Source organism: Temnothorax nylanderi, unplaced genomic scaffold (assembly GCF_030848795.1).
Source record: "Temnothorax nylanderi isolate EJ_2023f unplaced genomic scaffold, tnyl_v1.0 TNYL_tig0946_pilon, whole genome shotgun sequence".
Classification (NCBI taxonomy): Eukaryota; Metazoa; Arthropoda; class Insecta; order Hymenoptera; family Formicidae; genus Temnothorax; species Temnothorax nylanderi.
In genome coordinates this window covers 7,366-32,441 of record NW_027250008.1, presented here as the reverse complement: position 1 = coordinate 32,441, position 25,076 = coordinate 7,366, and the positions used below count along the sequence as shown (strand labels likewise).

Genomic DNA, 25,076 nt, shown 5'->3' with positions numbered 1-25,076 from the left:
CTATTTTTATAGCATTTTGGAAGGTCATTGACCAATGATAAGTCTATTTCTATTAAAATATTAGTGTATTGTAACAATGTTATATACAAGCGCGCCTAGCAATAGTTATAGCCGCAGACTTTTAGAGTATATACTATATATACTATATAGCTCATTTGTCTTGAAATTAATATATAATTCTTAAATTTGAGGTTATGTTCGAATTACAGCTCGGAGAAAGAATCGGATACCCAAGTATCTTGGTACCTAGGTATCCGGGTACCCCCGTCCGCTCGCCTGTTATGCTGGGGCTACACTATGCGCGTTTTGGCGAATCGGATTCGCGAATCGTGCATTTGTATGCCATTCGTGCTAAGCACACATGGTATACAAATGCACGATTCGCGAATCCGATTCGCGAAAACGCACATAGTGTAGCCCCAGCCTTACCCGTTGTATACAGATGCAAATCGGTTCCGCGGGTACCCAGAGATATTTCGAGTACCCGTATCGTACGAGTACCCACATCGTACGAGTACCGACGAGTAGCGAATTATTCCTAATACCATTGATCAATTCATATATCGTGCACGTTCTTCAATCATCCTTTTCATGTTCAAGAAATTATACGTTTCTTGAACGTATAACGTACTATACATATATAATGTACTATACATATATACTCCGTCTTGAACGGAATAACGTATATAATGTACTATACATATATACTCCGTCCAACTACGAGAGATCATGGTTGGTCAAACATAAACAACGACAGGGCACAGAGCCGCAACAAGGTGTTCACGTTAAATTATTTTTATTTTTAATAGTGTTGGAAAATATCTATTAAAAATAAAAATAATTTAACGCGAACACCTTGTTGCGGCTCTGTACTCTATCATTATTTACGTTTGATCAATCATGATCTCTTGTTGGACGGAGTATACAATAAATTTTCATATAAAAGAAGAAAATCACGAAAAACGCATACGTTTCACAAATAGACAAATTTAGCCTAAAAATTTTTAATCGAGGCATGTGCAACCTTGTCATCACGACGCGGTTTAAAAAATGCATCCAGTGGTAAGTAAGACTGGTATATACGGAAAGAACGGTTTTGCTAAAGTATCTAAAAATTTAGCTAAATACTAAAAATAATTTTGTTGGACCATAAAAGCATGATAATAATGCTGCAAAAAAGTTTTGACATTCTAGCAACCAGCTTGAGCGTTCTACAATAATTATTTTAATAGTCCAAAAAAATTATTTTCAGATCTGTATTTAAGTAAATTTTTAGATACTTTAGCAAAATTGTTTTTTCCTTTTATAACAATTTTTGCATCTTTCGAAAAGTTCTTCCTATGCAGAAAAATAGTGACATTGTGATATGTAATATTTTTTATATGTAAAAACTATTTTTCATTATTATAAAGTTATCTATAAGAGGGTAAATTTGTAATTTTACAAATTATAATTTTATAAATTTGTAATTTTATCAAACTGTAATTTATTTTATATACTTATTTTTATTTACGTTTAATTTGTACATTACTATTTTACTTTATATACTTTACATAATTTATTTTATAAAAATCTATCCGGGAATTTTCTGCATACGCGAACTTTGCGAGAAAGTTATTGTTTCACTTAGAAAAAAGGATTTTGAGACTGTGAGAGAGTATGATATATTCACAAATATTTATCGACCAATCGAGAAATTAATTGAGCGCGAGAATTCTATCACACGATCAGATAGATATTAAATAATTATTGAAGAAATTAACATTTTGAAATTTAACATTTAATATTAATAGTAATTTAAATATTTATTTCATTATAAAAAAGGCCTCTCTTGCGTATATGTAAAGAAATGCTCTTTATCATGTAATATATATTTTTAAAAATATATTAAAGATACCGGCTTCAAATGCGAAAGAAGGGGAGACAGCGGTTAGATGGCAGGAATTACAACAGAGGGCCAAGACCCAAAAGCAGCATGAAGCTGAGGAACACGCTCAGATGTTACGGAAAGAGCGTCTAATGCGCGAGATTGAGCTGAGTACTTTAAATACAATGCGTTACCGGACATTATGGTGGGAGATGATGATGAGGATCAAAATTCCGCGGATCGCCGAAGACGTGGAGATTGCGTGGCGCAATTTTGACCGCGCTCTCGATATCAAGGACTACAGGTCATCATATGTGTTACATTAAATTAAATTGGCTAATCGCGGCGATAAACTAGTTTGTTTAGTGCATTCTCAGAGTTTCACATCGCAACTGAATAAAATTTGAATAGTGGTTAAAGAAATATTTTATCCTTGAACGGATTTTCCTTTAGTATCGATTACTTCACTGTGTACATTGCATCTGTAGTATTTTTTGAAATGTTACGCTATACGCTAATTTATTTGTACTATTGTTGGAAGCAAAAATAGTCGAAGAACATAAACCGATTAATAACCGATATGATAAAGTCTTCAAATATAAAAAAAAAGATTTTAATTTTAATATAATTAGTTGACGAGAATTTGGATATTTTTCTACAAGAAAAATATCCTTTAAAAATATTTTTACTATCCAACCTTTTTCAGAATAAGTTTTTTGATGGACGAGCTAGCTGAGGCCGAAGAACAGTATCAAAGAAATACAAGATCACATATTGAAATCATAGATCGATTATTGAAGTCGTATAGAGAGAGACTGGAGCGCGAGGAAAGAAATTATCGAAGGGCTTTAAATGAGGCGCTCGTTCAGACGGATGCCGGAATTAACCAAATCTATTATCAGCAGAACAAAGTCGAAATTTCGTTACAATCAATTACTCACGGCGTTCAGCGACAGTTGGAAGAGTCATTGAACAATGTCAAAAGCATCACACTAAGTATTAATTTTGCATAAATTTTATATATCAGAATTTTGCTCGCTTCCAATTCTGTATAATAATTGTACGTATATCGTAAATAGTTTGAAATGTGAAACTTATTTAACTTATACTAAAACTCATGTTAACGCGTTAATAACATAGGTAATGTATTTAACGGTGATTTATTTAACGAATGTGGTCTTTATGAAAACTATATAGTATTTTAATATTTTCGAATCAAAGTGCATGATAGCCGATGCTTTCAATTCTATACTATAATTGTACATATATCACAAATAACTGAGAATGTAAAACTTAATTTATACTAAATCTTATTTTAATGTGTTAATAATAATAATAGGTGATTTATTTAACGAAGGTGGACCTTATGAAAAGTATAGCGTTTTAATATACTTAAACGATAAAATATACGATAGCCGATGCAACTTTATGCAAATTTTTAATTCAATTAAGGTAAGATTGATGCATTCGTGGAAGACAGTAAGGATATACGAAGAATTTCTGCAGCACAACTTGAAAATCAGTTGCAAGGCTCCTGGGAAAATCTTCGACGAATTCTGTCGGATTACCAAAATAGTAAGAAAATATTTATTATTTTTAATAGTGCGCATTTCACTGCTTTTTTACATTTGCAATGAATTTTGTTTATATTAATGCTAAATATTTCTAATTTAAATAAAATTATTAATTATAAAATAAATTATATATTTTATAATATATATATATATATACATATATAATTATAAAATATTTTATAGAAAAACCAATTTAAATACAATATATAATTGCCTGTTAGGCAATTTCATAATTATAATCAAGCAATATTTTATAACATTTTTAAAATGGAATTCAAAAATGCAAATATCGCAACTGCACGTCTATTAAATGCAAATTATTTTTATGCTAAGGTCATATCTAATAGACAAGCTAATATTTGATCAATATGACATCATTCTAGAAACGAAAAATCACAGAAAATGTTACGAGGCACTCAAAGACAAGGACAAGAAAGACCAACAAATAATAACGCAACAATTGTTACGTACAGCGAGCCTTTTCGAAGAAATACGCAAGTTTCGAGGTAAAATAATGACGTACGATGCCACAGCCAAGAAAGAAATCTCTGAAATTCTGACGGAACATGACTTCTTCCAGAGAGCTTCCTGGACTGTAAAAAATCGCCTCTTTTCAGGTGTATATATCAGGCGCGTTATTTAAGGATGTATCGGAGGTACAGTCTTAGATGTATCGGACCTAATTTTCAAAGCGCTACCAAGTGGATAAAAATTTGTGAGAATGTTCTTTTAGTCTTCCTGATGTGCTACAAAAAAGTAGAAACGAATCCACTAAACGGTTGCTGAGATATAACGATTTTAATTTTCACTGATTTTACACGTATTCTTATGGGAAGAGACGATTTTGACGGATAAAACAGCTAAAAAAATGTTGAAGGAGCGCTACCAATATTTTGAATTTTTTGTACATCTAGTATACGAATAGATGAAAATATCTGCCAAGTTTCAATTGTCTTCACTACACCGTTTTAAAGAAATAAATTATAACTTGAGATAATTGTGCTGTCGGCACGAATGTATCTCGATGAAAAAACATTTGTAAAGTAAAAAATACCTTTCTAGGAGTAAAAATAAGACTCCTACTATCATTTGAGTATCTTACATCTAGATTTACTATGCGTTAGGCGTAGATATTCAAGTATTTCAAATTTCATGCACTTTTGTCTAAGATTGTACCTCCGATACATCCTTAAACCCTTGATGGTTTAATCTTCATTGACAATTTTTAAAAATTTAGTTTATACCTCGTAATTTTTAAATGCGTGAAAACAAATTGTTACACAACAATGATATACTACTGTTACATCTTATTTTATATTCTATTCACTATTAAATCGTAATATTACTATAATTATTGATAAACAATTTTTAGCAATCCCGTATTGAGATATGTAAAATGATTTCAGAGCAGACGAAAGACAAGAATCAATTGAAAATATTGTCGATCGAATATAACAAGACGATAAAACATTTGAAGCGTCTTGTAGTTAAAGGCAAACAACTACTCACACTTATGCAAATCTGTCGCAAGTACGAAACACAAGATGAGAAAGTAATCCCGTTTGCTGGTCATATGGAGTCGGAAAACTCGCAGACTCTCTCGTCGCATCAAATTTTTTCTTTGTCAGACTGGGATGTGTCTTGCCAGGTATACACGCACATCTAATAGAGTTGTTGACTTTTTTAAAAGAACACACCTATAGATTACAGAAAATTTTCAAGATCTGATGAATTTTTGGCGGCGATTTGGCCTTGCGCAAATAACTATTATGCAATTGCAATCAAAGAGGAATAAATTAAAGGCTGAGTCGAGTCACTTACGTGAATGTATCAGTTCTTACATGATGCAAAGAAAAATGAAAAAAGTATAAAATATATAAGTTAACTCCCGCCTATGGCAAATAAATTACATCTATTATGTTTTAATATAGGTACAATTACACTGTACAACAAAAAAAAGCACAAGAACGAACCTTGCAGCATTCGATAGTTTTTTGAACGCAGAAAACGATCCCGTTTGCCAAATTGCTCTATCACGTCACAATTTTGACATATTTGCAGTTAAAGTTGCAAAAATGGGCTATTTTAGTGTATTTTGGCATATCATAACTATGATATGTGACGTATCAGAGAAGTTTAATCGCAATCAAAATTAAGTATGTTGTTAGGACTTTTAAGGGTTGAAAGGGTTGATTAAACTTCTCTGATACGTCACATATCGTAGTTATGATATGTCAAAATACACTAAAATAGCCCATTTTTGCAACTTTAACTGCAAATATCTCAAAATTGTGACGTAATAGAGCAATTTGGCAAACGGGATCGTTTTCTGCGTTCAAAAAACTATCGAATGCCGCAAGGTTAGTTCTTGTGCTAAAAAAAAAGTAATTATTTGTTGCAGTGTTATTAATAACCTACATCACCATGCTGAATAATCATAATTATTATAGTTTTCATTATATTAGAAATTTTACATAACTGTAAAGTGTAACATCATTACTTGGTCTAAATATAAATTCCAGACTCGGTGTTTTTTGTTTTATTCGTTTTTGTCGACATTATACACGACGATGTTTTATTACTGTTTGTATAAAATATAACATTATACAAATAAAGATAGCTTAACTAATGTTAACATCAATTTTTATAGCTCAAGCCTAGATTTACAATGCGGGATTATAATTCCAGTTTATCAATTGGCTGCGTTCAGCGGAAAAAGAAGCTTAATTAAAAAACGCTCAGTGATTTTTCATATGATTGGTTCTTCTGTAGAAAACAATCCTAATAAAGAATCAGTAAGCACTCACTGAGGAACTTTTTCCACTAAACGCAGCCATTAGCGCTAATATAAAACAAACTGTGTTCAATTATCATAGACGTACGAATATTTGGACGGAGCATATTTCCGCGGGGTTGAAGCTTGAGGAGGAAAAGAAATTGAATGTCTATGGCAACGAATTAAAATTGAATGTCTATGGAACAGATTGAGATTGGAACGTCCATGGTAACGGATTAAAATTGAATGTCTATGGTAACAGATTGAAATTGAATGTCTATGGAACGGATTGAGATTAAACGTCTATGGTAACAGATATGATCAGGTAAACTGTATCGTGAAATAGAAAGATTTCTATATATCCATACATTGACGGCTAAAGAACATTAGTGTGAAACCTCTAAAAGCAATGTGGACTCTCCTAAGTGAAATAGGCAAAATAATATGGTGCAATCAAGGCTGTATAATATAAGTAAATATAAAGATAGATAAGAAGTAATTAAGTGATGAGCTAACGTACAAAGATTATATAAACCCCTCCAAATGGAAAATGTGAAATATCTAAAACTGGATAGTTGATGACAATATGACTAAATACTATATAAAAAAGATGCCTCGGTTAAAATCACGCCACGGGACGTGAAAACATATCTGTGTGTGCGTATGCGTTCGTGCATGTGTTACGAGTCTAATCAAGCTTCAGCTTCTCGTCTAAGAAAGTTCCTTGTTCTCCGTCCAGATATTCCTATGTCAATTATTAATTATTAAACAATTCAGGTTGTAGCAAAGAGATGCATATAATAAAGTAAACGGAATACATGTTTCGTGATTTATATACATTTGAAACAAAAGAAAATAGTGCGACACAATGTTTCTGTCACGTTAACGAGTTGATCAGTCACTTTGAACCTTATTGATGAGTCTTGTATTTATTATGCGCTTTGAACTGTAACTGCAACTCGATTCAGAATTTTTGCACGATAGAGTGTATAAATTAACGTAGCGTAGATTTGTGCTTTTGTGCTATCTGAGATAGCATTTTGTTACCAGCGAGGAATGTAACAACACCAAAACCAAGAAGATATCGCAGAGTAACGAACATATTTAGCCTCAACCAGAAAATACCGAATAGCACGAAGATGCCTAAAAAAATAAGATAGTTATTTATATATCAACTTGTCAATGTGGTGGACATAATTAATTTCTGTAGTGAATTTGGGCTACAAATGTGACACAAAAACGTGTTCACATTTGTGAAAAATATCACGACATACTATGCGCCCGATGAAAACAGATAGACTATATAACGTCATCTGTCAAGCAATATCGGGCATAATTGTGTATTTCTTATATCGCATATTTTTAAATTATACAAGCTGTTTCCTAAATAAGTACAAAAAATTAAAGAGGATATTCCGCGGCTTATTTAAAAAAAAGGTCCTACAAACATATGCCCTAAACTGCTCCATTTTCAGAATACAGTGTCAAAGTTGTAAAAAAAATATAAAAATTTCGAAAATCTGGAAAACGTTTAGATATTTTATTCGGTAAATGTTTAGCCTTACAAACCTCCCCTCAATGACCTTTTCCTTCACAGGGTTTTTTCGGATTCCCTCGGTCCTGAGGGAGATTAAGGTGTCTTCTACTCAATGGTAATTTGACACAAACAACTCTAAGCCCAATATATACAATTTCAATCAATCTCTTTTCCCTTCGACCATCTTTCACTATACAATAATTCTTTTAAACTCTTAAACGGATATTAATCCATATGGAACTTTAATCCTTAGCTTCACTACCTATTAAAATGGGCATTCCACCTCTGAAACGAGGTATATGTGGGATGAAGGCCGGAATCGAACCACGGACCTTTGAGTTTCTAATCACTCGCGAAGCCCTAGAGCCACGCATCAGTTTTCCTTCACATATATTATAGAGGTTATTCTCCTGAAGTAGCGTAACCTTCAGAAGATTTTAGCCATCACTTGTTCTTTATTAAAAATTTATTAACAAAAAATTATTAACAAAAAAAGTTTGAAAAATATAGTTATTTTGAGTATTGAAAAGCATAAATGCTTTCAAATGCAAAATATCTCAGGAAATTTTTAACGAAAGAGAACTTTATTATAGTGTTTTGAAAACGTCTCGACAAGGGCTACAAGAATATAGGAAGTCCAATTTAAAAAATTTAAAGTGACCCTGACTTGACCTTAACAACGCTACCTATGGTCAAACTGATAAAATCAGTAAATATAGATCTTTTTGAACCCTATAACTTTTGTTTAAAACGCTTTTCTATATCTTCCATATTTTTCGAGATATTTGACCACAGTGTATAACCAGTATGTTCATTCTCTGTCGGCACCTTTGATCTATTGGTTTCCGATTTTCCGCCATGTTTTTGTGAGGACCATCGGCGTATCAACGGTTAAAACGGGCCCTGGTTTTCGGGATTATAACCCCATATGGGGCTGTCTGCGCTTGACTTGCCTACTTAAAAAATTTATCTCTTTAAAATGGTAAAAGATTAACAATTCTAATTTTTTTTTTATAACAAAGTTGAAAGGTTACACCATTAAAATGTTTAGCCAAATATTTTTATAGGTTTTTTTAGTAAACTTGAAAAAAGCGTAAAGTGTAGACAGATAGCCCCGGTCTTCCCTATGCATACCAAATTTGAATAAAGTATCTTTAAACTTTTTCCAGATTTTCGAACATTTTTTTCACTATTTTGACACCTTGTTTTGAAAACGAAGCAGTTTAGGACATGTTTATAGTAGGGCTCTGATTTTATTCCGTTTTTCGAATAAACGTTTAAACGTGAAACGTTTATCCGTTTACATTTTCTTCCAGAAAAACGTTTACGTTTAAACGTTTAGTAAACGTTTAGTAAACTTTTAGTAAACATTTAATAAACGCTTAGTAAACGCTTAGTAAACGCTTAGTAAACGTTTAGTAATCATCACTGAGAAAATTATACATTGTTATTTCGTGCGTGCGTGCATGCGTACGTACGAACGTGCGTGCATGCGCTCGCTCTCACTCGCGGATGTCGTCGATAATGCGAGCACGCGTGACAAAAACTTGTCGAACTGTGTCGTTCCCTCGTGCTTTTGTCTGTCCCTATTTGCTCCCCCCCTCCCCCGCGTCAAAATTAGGACTCGCTATTATTTAAACAAAAACTCATTTACTCGTATATTTAGTAAGTACATTCATTTATGAGTAGAAGAGAGTGTTTTACAAAATTAACTATTATTTATATGCTTTATTTCATTTTAAGTCAAAATTGCATCCAAATCTGAACAAAAGAATACTTTTTTATACCGTTTTTGTTTAACAGTGCGTCATATTAACAACAATATGTAATAACAATAATCTAAAAACAATCACTAATTGTGATTCATTCTTGCTTTTATACCAGCATCCGAATGCGTATTCGTTTTGTTCCAAGTCCAAGAAGTGCAAGCAGCGCGAACAAATCTAATTACTTCTGATTTATTGAATAAAAATGACTAAAGTAACGATGAAAGTAACGAATTCGTTTCCGTTACTGTAAAAATGTGACGACGTCACCGGAAAGAAAGTAACGGTAACGATATTACAAATAATACATTACTTCCCAACTCTGACTATATTTGTAATAAATATTTTATTAATAAAGTACATTCAAAAATAAAACACTTAAGAAAGGGATAATAAACGTTTATAGAAAAACGTGAAAATATTCGGAAAAACGTTTTTAGTAAACGGATATGCTATAAATATACGTGTAAACGTTTAAACGTTTAAACGTTTATCAGGCCCTAGACTTAAAACACGTGTATTCGGAAAAACGTTTCCAATAAACGGATATGCTAATTATACGTATAAACGTGTTTCCGTTTAAACGTATAATAGCGAGCCCTAGTTTATAGGACCTTTTCTTCCTAAAATAAGCCACGGAATATCCTCTTCAATTTTTTTTACTTACTTAGAAAACACCCTATATTTATTAATAAAAAAAATATATATATACATAGGGGAGACCGGGGCTAAGCCGACACTATTTTTTCAAAGGCAATTTTTAATATTTAATTAAAATTTTTAGGCAAATTCAATGGTACATATTTAAAGAGTGTTTCTTCAGGTACAAAATTGATTCAGGAAGTTTTGCTGTACGTCGCTTTGTTTTGCCGCCAGGAAAGGAAAAGTGACGCGAAGACAAATTTTCGAATTGAAAAATGCCGGGGCAAACTCGACACTCCGCCGGGGCAAACTCAACACTTTGTCTGATCGACACAATTTGATCTGGAACTTATTTTTTACTGTCTGAAAATGAAAATACATTGTTTATTGTGTATTTAAAAAGTACAAAAATTCGGAATAAAGTAGCTAGAACAATCATTTGAAATAATGAGAACAAAAATTGTTGAACTTTCAATTATCTTCATCTAAACTCATGTCTGAAAAACAATTAATGCAGGTAAACTCGCGATCGGACGTGCGCATACATTTGTCATAAGCTATACGGCTGCATGACAAGCATCGTTTGTTACTGGGAGCCGACGAAACGGCGTGGTGTTGACTTTGCCCCGGACGTCGTTTTTCACTTTTGTCACTTCAAAAACATGAAAATTTTGAAAATATCCAAAAACGATTATCGGATTCATATAGAGCATCAAATTTCCCATCAAAATCACTTACCGGTAGATTCGCAAGAGTAAAGCTCGATGAAAGAGTAGACATTTTCGAGAGATCAGAAAAATTACTTTTCACTATCAAAAACGCTTATGTCGCGTTAAAAATTACACTATAACTCAGAATGTTACCAAATTCCGTTGATAATACTGGCACATAAAGACGCATTTACAGTAGGAAAGGCAAGTTTCTACGATAGATTTAAATTGGCAAAAAGCCTAGTGTCAAGTTTGCCCCGTTGTCGGCTTAGCCCCGGTCTCCCCTACATATATATCATATACATATACATGAGACATATACATGAGACATATATATATATATATATATATATATATATATATGTCTCATGTATATGATATATATATTTATGTATTTATAACAGGTTTCATAACCTGATAGTCGTCAACTTTAACAGTTAATATCTCGCTTCGCGGGGCAGAGCGGGACTTTTTTCTGCCAGATTCGTTCGTTTTGTGCAAAAACGCGTCGATTAAGCCTAAATTCAGCGAAATCGGTGAGGAAGGAGCTCTCCTTAAGTATTACCTTATTTACATTTTTTAAAACAAAGCCATGTGAATTTTCTTACATTTCTTAAATCGGTTCCTCTCGAAATTGTGTATATAGAAGAATAAAAATAATGTTATGTAAAAATATAATTTACGAACTATACATATATTCCGACACATTTTTACATAAAATATGAAATAGTTCGTAAAATATTCACTTTTCAATAACTAATATTTTTGTGCATAAATTAATAAGATGTTATTTTCCTGCTTTTCTAAAAATATACATTTGCGTAAAAACCTGCAGTCTATTCATATATTAAGTATACTCTATTAGCAAGTTGATATTTACCTCCTAATCCAAGGTGGAATGTAATCGCGCTGAGGGACAAGGGAAAGTTCGAGATATTAACGCCAAGCCGAGCCCATAAAATCAACAACAGCAAAACTGGTGCCAAACATAATCCTGTGAATAAGTTTGACACGAATGCTGGAGGTCTGCGTTCAGGCTCGCGGAACATGTGCTGAAATTTGAGAAATAACAAGAGTAAATCTTCAGATAAGCACTTCAGTGATAGCTGCAATGTTTAAGACAGAAGTCAATGTTCGTCAAAGCATAAAAATTATTGCGCATAAATGCTACTTTTGCGAATATATTATACTAACTTTGACGTAATTCTTTGCCAATGTTTTGGAAGTGACAAAATTATTGGAGACTTTCTGCCACTAACGAGCATTGGCATGTATCATGTACATAAGTTGAGAAAAGAATTACCTTTATTTCCGGTTTGGTTGTATACACATTCGGTTTTTGCTTGTAAGAGACGCTCTTATCGGCACCTTCCATTGAAGTCGGCTCGGGAAATTTCAGAATTACCGTGCCAATGTTGAATCGGAACGGATTGCTGATCACAGCGTCACCAACGATCAACTCCATGTTATATTCTCCACTCTGATGACCAAAATTTGCAGCTGCTGTTCCGACCGGCTGAAATATTTGCAAGATTTTAACACGTCGGAAGAATGTACTTCCGTTATATAGAAATTTAGCTTTTGCATAAAAAGATATATGTATTTAAGGATCAAAATGTATAGCGTAAAATTACCATGTCGAATTTGTAAACGTGAGCGGCATCAGGCTCGGCGACGAAAAAGATTTCATGGCCTCGCTTCTTATCGGTAGATGTGGAAACGGATATAAGGCGTACAAAGGCTTGATGCACGCGCATCGGTTTCTTATTGGCAGAATCACGCAACAAAAATCGCATGACTAGCTTTTGTTGAAAATCAGCTTCTATTTTATGTTCGAGTTTGCCCGAAGGAGATTCCGTGTTTATTCTGGAAAAATAAAATTATTGCAAGAAATATAATAAATGTAGACTATCTTGTTAAAAAAAGTTAAATTTAGTATATAAAATGTCACGAATAAGCATCATAAGATATATAAGTACCTCGTAAGTTTTGGTTGAGTGGTCTGATCGGCATCGCCAGTGCCGATCTCTAAGTAGTCCAATATTGCTTCAGATAAGACCTTCACTGTAATTGTATTCGTGACGGAAGCCGCGGTCACTAATATCTTGTAAAAACCACGATCAGGTTTCACATTCATAAGGTTCATCGTAAACAGAGTTCTGTGTACAAATGCAGTATATTATTTCACATTGAAAAATATGTTTTAATAAAACTTGAAATCCATCAAAACCTTATTTAACTGATTAAGATTGGTTCTAACAAAATCCCTTTATTAGTCATTTTAATTAGTTAAATCTAGAATTTACAAGATCAAATTCTAGGTGATGAAGATCAACAGAAATTCTATATATTGATTATAGATTTACAAGTAGTTAACAAGATTTAAGTAGTAGTATTGACGAAAGACTTTGTTAGAACCATAGACATAGTATATCTAGACTGAGTGTTGAGGAGTCGGGTATAGGTGCACGTAGATTTGTTCTGAGACCGTTCGTTCTCTCTCATACGCGTACGAACGAGAGAACGCCCACGCGAGCAAGAGAACGTACGGTCTCTAAACAGAGTGCCTCTCTTTCTACGTGTACCTATACTCCTAATCTTCAAATAAAGACAAACGCTCGGTGATAGGTCTAGATATACTATGTCTATGGATAGAACTAATATTGATTAGTCACATCAAGTTTTGAGTAACACATATAACAATATTAGCGAAAGTATTGTGCGTTGAATTTCTTAACCTTAATTACATTTGTAAAAAAAGGTTAAAGGGATTATTCAACAATTACTGCTGTACCCCAAGGTATAACTGATATCAGCATAATAAAGCTGATCCAGTAAAGTATTGGGGATATTTAATAGACACCACTCACTTGTCCGTTGTAGATGGCTGCAAATTCTCGTTGCTGAGAATAACGACATCGTCTCCTACTCGTGTGGCTGAATTTGCAATGACTGTGGGCACAGTTGGCAATGCTTGACCAAGAATATCGCAAACTTTAACCGTAACTAATGGTTGGTTATTAGATATAATGATTCCTCCATCGGCTAGAGTTATGCAAACAGGCTTTTCGGAACTATCGACCACCAAGGCAGTTAAAGCAGACAACAAATTTGTAACACCTTTTGTCGTTTGCACGGAACGCCGCGAGAGAAGATAATTACCCAATTTGACAGTCTGTTGGAAATTCAACGGCGGCTTTTTCTTCAACGAAATTGATAATTTAAGAATACCATTAACAAGGAAACCTATACAAATTTATTTTAAAGTTAATTAAAATATAGAATCAATTAATTTAGAATTATATATGTAATAAGAACTAAATGTATACTTGTTATAGAAAGACCGCCTTCAAACTGCAGATACTGGCCATCCACTTCATCTGCTTGTACCACAGCATCTTCGATGCGATCAAAAGCAAATGCAGCTGGTGTGCCTATGTCTGCAGCAATGTGAAATACGTATCCCAAACTAATAACACAAAATTGAATTAACTCTTATATTGTCCATAATAAAAATAATAGCAATCTATAATTTTAAGATAAGATTCAGTAATAATTATTGTCTTCATATTTCATATCTAGAAGAACGAAAGTTTCATAAGCATCATTACAATTATCATGTAATTTTTAATTGCTAATATGTATCATTTTATACATAACATACGATAACTCACTTCCATAAACTGTCATCTTTCCTTAAAGCTGCTTGAATTAATTTCACCAACTTGTCGATTCTGGCTGAAGGTATCTCTTGTGACAAAGCTGTTAAACCACTCACTGCATAATATAGATCAGAAACCGTAGAAGTGTCCTTTTGTATGACATTTGTCAATATCTATATAAATAAAATATTGCTTATATATTGTGTTGTGTGTACAAACACTATCTATAATATTTATATTTTATTTCGGAATAATCACTGTCTCTATTCTTCATACAGTAGAACAAAAGTTATTACAGACATCATATAATTTTGTGATTATTAATGCCAACAAACATCACCTTTGTCACGGTACTTGTAGAAAACTCTTGGCAGCCTCCAATAGCTTTCCATGTGGAGGCAAGATAAAATGCCGTTTCAGGTGTGATGTTTTCTCCATTGGATTTTATCAAGTATTTGCAGATGGTCTAAACAAGTATAAATGAGCCTATTAATATAAAAATTCGAGATATTATCTGTTATAGTAAAGAAAATTCTAAATCAGAAAGACTAATCAAAAAATCATGGATTTCAATATAATTCTTTTCATCACAATATAATTCGTATATGCCTTTAATCTTTAAAAATAATAGTTATGCATGAGATGAAAAAAGAAAATTACATCTGCTTTTGATATAGCTTCTCCGAGGAGTTTGTATCCACTGACAGCGTAGTATATTGATGGTACATCGTCTAATTGAAATCCTGATTTCAGGACGCTTTTCAAACGCACTCTATCAGCCGTAGACAAATAAGAATTTGTTGATTGTGTGACTTCTGAGAACGCAGAATGTGAACATAATGCCACTAATACCAATGGTAGTGCAGCAGCTAAAAAAATAGATATTGTTATGTGCTTCATAGCAACAAAAGTTATTAATGTTTAACACATTCACCGTCAAAGCATACAGGGTGATTCAAAACAACCTTGTCCCGCAAATGTCAGATTTCTGACTCAATTCTGAGACGATTATTCCTGTAGCAAAACTTTCGCCGAAGCTTAGTTTTCGAGTTATAAAAGGAAATAGTTACCTTATTATCGCATTCGAGTACAGGAGGTAGGCAGGGGTGGCGCGACAACTGATAGCAACAGGTGCCTCATTCTTCGCCTCCGCGAGCCGATCATCTTCGCATCGACGTGACAAAAAATTATCGATATACCATGCCATTATCTCTACAAATGAGTGAATTGCACGTTAACGGATTACATCCAGCGGACGGTGAATTGCGGTGAATCGCGCCCGCGACGCGCGACGGTGAGTCGCACCACCCCTGTCTACCTCCTGTACCCGTATCAGCCCGTAATAAGGTAACTATTTCCTTTATAACTCGAAAACTAAGCTTCGGCGAAAATTTTGCTACAAGAAAAATCGTCTCAAAATAGAGTCAGAAATCCGACATTTGCGGAACAATAGGGCATACAGAGTATGTGTCCCATTTTAAATGCTCCAGGCAAATATCTCGAAAAATATGGAAGATACGGAAAGACGTTTCAGATAAAGTTTGCACTGTTTCAAGGGGGACATAAGATGATGGCAATAATTTGACCTTGGATGGTCGTTTGAAGGTCACGTGAACGTCACCTTCAATTTCTTAAATAGAACCCCTCAAATTATAGTATATCGTTTGAAAGAGCATAAAAAGAGAAAATTTTTGGCGCAAACCAGAGGTCGATACGTTAACTCGGGAGTTATTTAACCTTTGTTGTGCACTGGGGGTAGAAAATACCCCAGCGTATTTTCAAACGCGTTTTTCTATTACGTACAATGCGAATCGGGACCTGTGCTGCCATCTACCTATAGTCTAAGAATAACACTTCAAGATCCTATACATAGTTTTGCCCGCCCGGCTTTAGTCTGCTCTTGGCTCTCATTTTTTTTTTAAACGCGTGACTTCATATAGCAAAATAAATATACTTTTTTCAACTCCGCTATAAACTAATATTTTTCCTTGAAAGTGTAGTATTTCAAGAAAGTAATCCCGCAAAAATTATTAAAAAATATTAAAAATTAAATTTTTTATACATTTTTTAGTGAAAAGTCCATTTTTCGGTTTTTTTAGTTAACATATCATTTATAATTCTTTTATGTTGCAAAATATTAATGAAACCTATTAGACCTTATTTTGGAAGCTTTGAACAATAGCCAGCAATTTTGTTTGAGTCAAAATAACGAATTGTACGTCTGTAATAAACGTTTTAAGTGACTGGGGTATGACATACCCCCTGTGCATAATACGTAATTTCGAAGAGGTGTGCACAACAAAGGTTAAAGTAAAAGTTCAAAAAAGCCAATTATTTACCCTACATAACTCCCGAACAGGTCAACGTATCGACTAGAGTCCTAGATAAGCTGAGTTTCGATATTCACTTAAGGATGTATATCGCTTAAGTCAAAATAGAGGGATGAAGGTGAAATTTACAGAGATTGTGCACTTATATATCCCAAAAACCTGTGTTAAATTTGCAATCGATTGTCTGACCCGTTTAAAAGTTATTAACTTTTTAATTTCGTATGAATTCTTATGGAGATTGACAGATTATCAAATATATGCATTCAGAATATAAAGAAAAAATAGAGAACAATTCTTGAAAAAATTACGGTGTATAGAGGATACATTGGCACAGATTCTCAATAAAGGACCCCGCACAAAAACCTATGGAAATGGGTTCTCGGCGAATTTGTCTCAAACTTTGGGAAAATGTTGTTCATGTCATCCTGATCAAAATTTCTCATGGCAACAACTCTCTTTAAAGCAGTATTTTAGCTCCAGGAGACCTCAAAGATGGATATTTTATCACGCGATCACCGATGATTTCACCCATTCAGCTTTCAGAATAATGATTGTGTGCGTGTATGTGCGTGTGTGTGTGTGTGTTGTGTGTGTGTGTGTGTGCGTGCGTGTGCTCGTGCGTGTGCGGGTTATGCGATACACACACGCACACGCACACGCACGCGCGCACGCGCACACGCGCACACGCACGCACGCACGCACGCACGCACGCACGCACGCACGCACGCACGCACACACACACACACACACACACACACACACACACACACACACACACACAATCATTATTCTGAAAGCTGAATGGGTGAAATCATCTGTGATTGCGTGATAAAATATCCATCTTTGAGGTCTCCTGGAGCTAAAATACTGCTTTAAAGAGAGTTGTTGCCATGAGAAATTTTGATCAGGATGACATGAACAGCATTTTCCCAAAGTTTGAGACAAATTCGCCGAGAACCCATTTCCATAGGTTTTTGTGCGGGGTCCTTTCACGATGATTCACTGACTAGTTTCTGAGAAAAGAAATAAAAACTGCAGCACTTTCACAGATCTTGACGTTCGACCCTAAAAACACGGCAACGTCGCACTGCAAGCTCGGTAACTATATATGTTTTTCACATTTTTGCTGCCGGTTTCCGATATTTTCAGCCGATGTTTATATACGGCCTCTGATGTCTCATTTGCCTTTATATCTTAAAAGTGGGTTTTTATTACATTTCAACATTTTTTGACCTCACTACTAACTTCCCTTTTCTCAGCATGTCAATGATATAAAGGGTACTATCGGTCGGGCGTTCAGAGCAGCCAACAGTTAAAAGTAATATAGTGAGGTGTTGCCACGTCTTCTTATGTTGTTCGCTCGATATTTTTTCTTTTTATTTTTGTATTCAGCGTATTTATTTACCTTTTATAATAATATTTTATACTGTTGCGTGATATTTTTGATCATATTTAACCGTTACTTTTTGTCTTTATCCAGATTATATATGTATGATTTTTGTTTCTAGCAGTTGGATTCAGACAAGATTCCCAGCCAAAAGTTTTGAACCTCTATTAAGAATATTTACAAATACGCTGCCAGTAATTATAAAAAATGGTTAAAATCACTCAAATCAGTAATATTAATGTCCTTGTTATGATATGCAATAATAGTCAACCATTAAAGTATGCATACAACCGATATATATTAGATTTCTCAGATTACTATGCTTTTTGCTGAGAAGGTATACGTAATACATCCTTAATTCACTGCCAGTACTGAAAATCTATAGTATACGTGACGTAAACTATTGTGCGATATCGTACAATATATCGAAAAGTTGCCATCTTGTTTCTCCACATCTGACAACTTCACGTTGGAGAGAAAAAGAGAAAAGATGAACTGTGCAAGAAGTTCAGATAGGCCTAGTAGAATCTGAGTAGAAGACGTCAAAACAGGTCAGAGCAAGATGACATGTAAAGTCACATCTTTTATAAATATTTTGAGCGTTTTTGGCCATATATTGAAATTATAGCGGAGCTTGTCTCTATTTCTAATGTGTTTGTAAGAAACAGACCGTCTATCTGTATATTTATAATTTATAAACTAATCTTATTTATTTTACCATAATAAGAAACAGTAGGAAACAATATGGTACTGAATCACGTGATTTAGTTAGCCAATCAGACCATTTCCTTCAATGTCGCCTCTCTCTAGGACTCTGGTATCGACCTCTGGTTTGCGCCAAAATTTTCTTTTTTTATGCCCTTTCAAACGATATACTATAATATGATATTTCATTTAAGAAATTGAAGGTGACGTTCACGTAACCTTCAAACAACCATCCAAGGTCAAATCATTGCCATCATCTTATGTCCCCTTTGAAACAGTACAACTTTTGTCTGAAACGTTTTTCCGTATCTTCCATATTTTTCGAGATATTTGCCTGCGTTTCGATTAAAATTACTCACCCTGTATATGGGGCATTCCATGCCAAATCTATCTGGGTTTGACCCTCGACCTTTCGGATTTGGTCCACGATTTTTTGTTATTGTTCCAACTCTAAAATGCACTCAGATTTTTTAATAAATTTTTTTAGATTTACTTATAATTTTTTAAACCAACATATCATTGGCCACAACTTAAAAATCTGAAAAAATTCTCAAAATTTTTAAGCCTTGACCCAGAGTGGGCCGGCGTTTGTTTCTATTTTTTCCGAGTTTTTTTCAAACTCTTTTCGAAAAAAACATTGAAAAAATTAGAAGCACAAGTCAGTCCACTGTAGGTTGTTGCTTGAATATTTTTATAAATAACACAAGATTTTTGAGAATTTTTTCAAATTTTTTCGAAGCGATTTTCTAAAAAAAAATCGCGTCTAAAAAATCTGAAAAAATTCTCAAAAATTCTGTTTCTTTTTTCGAAAAAAGTTCGAGAAAAGCTCGAAAAAAATAAAAGCGAACGCCGGCCCACTCTGGGTCAAGGCTTAAAAATTTTGATATCTGATACAGGATTTTTGATAACTTTTTCAGATTTTTAAATTGTGACCAACGATATGTTGGTTTCAAAAATTATAAGTAATTCAAATTTACTTAAAAAATAGTCAAGGGTAACGGCCAATAACGAGCGAAACAAAGATGTTGAAAATTTGAAAATGTATATTAATATATTAAAAACGGGACGTTTCGGCAACACCGTGCCTTCATCAGCCTAATAATTACAAAAAAATAACCGAATAATCGAGAACCACAAACATATCCACATCCACATAAGCACGGTGACAATGTTAAAAAGTCGCAATCGCTATATAAATACGGTTGTTAGTCCGAAGATAAATAAGGATTATCGTGATATTGTTCGTCGAAATAACCCGGCATCGAGGCGCATTTTCAAAAAACTTGCATAAAGGGTCCATGATTAATTCCTCAGTCGACAATGGGAATGAATCGAGTCAAGCTAGCGAAGTCTGCACGTCACCATAAAGAGTCAACAGTTAAAAGTAAAAATGCGTCTGAATGAGAATAATGTGGAATCAAGAAGTAATGTTTACAAGTACCGTACTGTTTCGAATCCTATGTGTGACTCCTAAAAGGTCCTAAAGGTCACACATAGGATTCGAAACAGTACGGTACTTGTAAACATTACTTCTTGATTCCACATTATTCTCATTCAGACGCATTTTTACTTTTAACTGTTGACTCTTTATGGTGACGTGCAGACTTCGCTAGCTTGACTCGATTCATTCCCATTGTCGACTGAGGAATTAATCATGGACCCTTTATGCAAATTTTTTGAAAATGCGCCTCGATGCCGGGTTATTTCGACGAACAATATCACGATAATCCTTACTTATCTTCGGACTAACAACCGTATTTATATAGCGATTGCGACTTTTTAACATTTACTACGTTTACGCGAGCGTTACTTCTGTAGTAACTTATGATAATTCACCCGTTTACGCGGAATAAATTATCGTAAGTTACTAAAAATCCCGTTTACGCGAAGAAATTATCGTAAGTTACTACAGAAGTAACGCTCGCGTAAACGTAGTAATTGTCACCGTGCTTATGTGGATGTGGATATGTTTGTGGTTCTCGATTATTCGGTTATTTTTTTGTAATTATTAGGCTGATAAAGGTACGGTGTTGCCGAAACGTCCCGTTTTTAATATATTAATATACATTTTCAAATTTTCAACATCTTGTTTCGCTCGTTATTGGCCGTTACCCTTGACTATTTGTTATATACACACGAGCTTGTTCTGTATTTATTACTTAAAAAACTCTAAAAAAAAAATCTTAGTCCATTTTAGAGCTGAAACAACATAAAAAATCGCGGACCAAATCCGAGAGATCGAGGGTCAGACCCAGGTCAATTTGGCATGGAATGTTCCATATGTACAGTGGGCGTCAATAATGCCTTCCACCTGAACTTAGCTGCGTTCTATAGTGCATATAAGTGCTGATCTACAACCTTGCTTTAGAGGGTATTTAAGCTCTAAGCCGTAAGAAATTGGTCAATTTCTTACGGCTTAGAGTTTAAATACTCTTTAAAGCAAGGTTGTAGACCAGCACTAACGTGCAATATAGAAATCCCAGAACGCAGCTAACTTCAGGTGGAAGATATTATTTACGCCGATTGTACCATTCTGTACGTTACATTACATCAAGTTTAGTTTTACGGATATATAAATCGACCCCAAGCTATCGATCAAGCCTACTTAGAACTTGATCCGTTCACTCGTTATTGATATCTCAAAATCTCGGGTACTCGCAACTCGTGCGTTCGCGTAAAAGAGTCGTACTTGGCGCGAGACACTACCGTGTCTCTTAAACGTTTTCATAAAATGTTTAATTGTAATAACTTTAACTTCTTCGTAAATACTTTTCTCTCTTTCCTATACACACAAACACACATATACATAATGTCTAATTCAAATACCTTAACTACCTTTGCTTTCTGAATAGAAAAAAAATAGAAGCTTCAAAGTTTTATAATTTTGAGGAACACATAATATACATAGTGGCAATACTTTGTGTGTAGAAGCATAAAGAAGATTTCAAAGGCAACTTGACTCCTTTTAGACCGAGAGCTGGCTACGAAAATACCAACGTCATTTATTTAAGGAAATTTTCAACCTCAAACGATTGTGGCAATGTTGCAAATTAAGAAAGCGCAAATCTGGCTGCTGGCCGCTGGTGCGTTTAGCGGGGGCGTACGCCCTTAGCTGTAAAATATCGAGGGTAAAAAACGTCATAGTTGTACGGCTAAAAATTTTTTTGCTTGTGATAGGGAGGACCTTGCTTCGCGTGGAAAGTTGAAAACCCGAATCGTAAAATAATAAACCTTGTTTCGTCCTATAAGCAAAGGTGGAGTGGGGTGGATCTCGCTTCGCGTGGAAAGTTGAAAACTCGAATGCTGTCCCGAGAACCACATACGCAGAACAAAAATCCGAAATCTAGCAAAATAAAAATTTGAATATTTAAGGAACTAATCGTTTTCATAAGTTGTCACTGCTATTCGACTTCTTTTAGTACGTAAGTAATACCTGCAAAAGTAGATCAAAATCGAAGGTGGGTCGCATACGGAAGTCTAGCTTTTAAAGCCCAGTTTCACAAGTGTCGGTAAACTTTTAATCTTAGATTAACTCACTCTTCGTCTCCTTCTAACGTCCCCCTTAGAAAGAGACGTAGAGTGAGTTAATCTAAGGTTAAAAGTTAACCGACACTTGTGAAACTGAGCCTAAATCCTTTAGTTATTCTAATATTAAGGTATCAAAATAAATCTCAAAATATTAATCAAAAAATTAATATATATAGTTTGAGATATTTTACTTTATTCTAGTATATTTTAACATAAAAGATAAAATATCTGGAAAAATATTAATATTTTAATTACCTTATCTTAATACTTTTATACACAGGATATGAATCAATTAATATAATAAACAATATTGTATACAGGGTGTTAAAAAATTAGACCGACAAATTTTGCAGGAAGACTTAAAAATAAACGTTTTTTAATACTATTTTTCTTCCCGACATTTAGTTTTAATACATGATTTTATACTACAATACTACAGTTTGTGAGCTAAACAATAAATGTAAGTGGAAAAATCAAATTGTATTTCAATCTTGAACAAAAGACGTAACAAATACATAAAAGTAATCACTTTTTACAGTAAATGCTCAAAAATTCCTCCATTAATTTTAATACAAAGATGACATCGTCGAAGCAATAATTATCTCACACTCAAAGATTGCAGGGATGTTTTGAATCTGATCTACTGCAGCAGTTATTCGGGCTAGCAATAACTGCTTCTGTTTCAATGTGCAATGGGAGAATATTTCATATGAATACTGGCCTTGATCTTGGTAGCAGAGTGCGTAAGCCATCCGTAATAGATGAGTAACCGTTAATGTATGACCAATTTTTTTCTACTTTAAGTTACATCAAAAACATGTTCCATCAGTTTCATTCCTTCAGTTGTACTCACGTAATACACTATGCATGCGTGCAATTATAAATCTTATTCCAAATACTTGATCATAATCCGGCAAGATTGTGACTTATTAGGCCCAGTTTCACAAGTGTCGGTTAACTTTTAATCTTAGATTAACTCACTCTTCGTCTCCTTCTAACGTCCCCCTTAGAAAGAGACGAAGAGTGAGTTAATCTAAGGTTAAAAGTTAACCGACACTTGTGAAACTGGGCCTAAGGTCTAGTTCCACAGTGGCCAGTTAGCTTAACTAGTAGTTAATTCTCACTCTCCGTCTCTTTCTAACCTTTGAGGTTAGAAAGAGACAGAGAGTGAGAGTTAACTACTAGTTAAGCTAACGGCCACTGTGGAACTGGGCCTTAGGGCCAGTTCCACAAACGTCGGTTAACTTTTAACCTTAGATTAACTCACTCTTTGTCTCTTTCTAAGGCCGGTATTCATAGTCGGTTCTTATTTTAAGACCGGCTTAAGTAATGTCTCAAAATGCTAATACGGCTTTGTGATTGGTTAATGACATCTTCAGATTGTACTTAAGACGGTCTTAAATATAAGAACCGACTATGAATACCGGCCTAAGGGGGACGTTAGAAAAAGACAAAGAGTGAGTTAACCTAATGTCCTGTCTAGAGTCTAGACCAGAGGATGATCCTACTTGTGGCTCATCTTAGGATGCATTCCGTTTTACGCATGATGCATCATTTATCCATGTTTAACATTCGGTGAACAACAAGGATAAATGATGCATTATGCACATCGTGCATAAAACGAAATGTACTCCTAGTGAGTAGTGTACACTACTCACTGATAAGCCACAAGTAGGATTATCCTCTGGTCTAGACAGGGCACGATATTCACTGTCAGTATTGAAAATCTATAGTGTACGTTACGTAAACCATAGATTTTCAGTACTTGCAGTGAATATCGGAACGCAGTCTAAGCTAGTATGATGATGCTGAGTAAGATAATCAATTTATCGCCGCAATCGTTCTGAGTATATAATTTTACTCGCCGTTGAATTTGTAAGTAATATAACGTCGAAATCATATGAGAAAACGTTTCGAACACGTGGTGCGAAGAATCGACCACGTTATGTTCAAGTAGGAAGATCCATACTTTTCTCTATGCAGCGCAATCTCAACCGTCGTTAAAGGACGAACGACGTTAAAAATTACGTTTTTGCGTGGTACTTACAGAGAATCATGTCGAGCTGCCAGTTGCCAAGCAATCCGGCCGCCACGTCGAATCTCCAAACAAAATGGCCTTCTCTAGTCTTCATTGCGCGTGTCAGGAAAATGCAGTGAACTATATACCATAGAGAAGCCTGAGAATGGTCATCGACACATATAGAACATATAGCTATGGCCTGCGCCATCTAGGGGGTTGATCATTGGGTAGCAATGGGAGCTTTCCATCTAGTACTACTACTACGTTTACGTGAGATTTACTTCTGTAGTAACTTACGATGATTCACTCGTTTACGCGGAGTAAATTATCGTAAGTTACTACAAAATCCCGTTTACGCGAAGGAAAATCCTGTTTACGCGAAGGAATTATCGTAAGTTACTACAGAAGTAAAGCTCGCGTAAACGTAGTATACTCGTAAACGCGAGCGTTACTTCTGTAGTAACTTACGATATATCACTCGTTTACGCGGAGTAAATTATCGCAAGTTACTACAAAATCCCGTTTACGCGAAGGAAAATCCCGTTTACGCGAAAGAATTATCGTAAGTTACT

The 25,076-nt window shown here is 34.4% G+C and overlaps 2 protein-coding genes across 7 annotated transcripts; one reads left to right on the top strand and one right to left on the bottom strand.

The window, feature by feature from the left end:
* Positions 1-393: 393 nt before the first annotated feature.
* Positions 394-6,076, top strand: LOC139786066 (dynein regulatory complex subunit 2). 5 transcript variants are annotated; one of them, XM_071725232.1, is made up of 7 exons: positions 394-1,062; positions 1,894-2,171; positions 2,574-2,863; positions 3,320-3,442; positions 3,825-3,947; positions 4,022-4,058; positions 4,848-5,029. In XM_071725232.1, exons 1-7 carry the CDS (start codon positions 1,051-1,053, stop codon positions 4,894-4,896), a joined length of 912 nt encoding a protein of 303 aa, XP_071581333.1. In that variant the 5' UTR covers positions 394-1,050; the 3' UTR covers positions 4,897-5,029. The 5 variants fall into 5 exon arrangements, with proteins under 5 accessions (XP_071581333.1, XP_071581334.1, XP_071581331.1 ...); XM_071725233.1 differs by having other exon boundaries at positions 4,853-5,008; XM_071725230.1 differs by lacking the exon at positions 4,022-4,058 and adding an exon at positions 5,145-6,076 and having other exon boundaries at positions 395-1,062; positions 4,848-5,089.
* Ostdelta (oligosaccharide transferase delta subunit) lies at positions 5,966-24,727 on the bottom strand. Of its 2 annotated transcripts, none has more exons than XM_071725227.1 (11): positions 24,532-24,727; positions 15,195-15,403; positions 14,875-15,000; positions 14,547-14,707; positions 14,202-14,341; positions 13,743-14,118; positions 12,852-13,031; positions 12,507-12,738; positions 12,176-12,388; positions 11,753-11,924; positions 5,966-7,360 (listed from the first exon to the last, which is right to left on the bottom strand). In XM_071725227.1, exons 1-11 carry the CDS (start codon positions 24,710-24,712, stop codon positions 7,212-7,214), a joined length of 2,139 nt encoding a protein of 712 aa, XP_071581328.1. In that variant the 5' UTR covers positions 24,713-24,727; the 3' UTR covers positions 5,966-7,211. The 2 variants fall into 2 exon arrangements, with proteins under 2 accessions (XP_071581328.1, XP_071581329.1); XM_071725228.1 differs by lacking the exon at positions 5,966-7,360 and adding an exon at positions 9,848-11,675.
* Between the last annotated feature and the right edge of the window lie 349 nt (positions 24,728-25,076).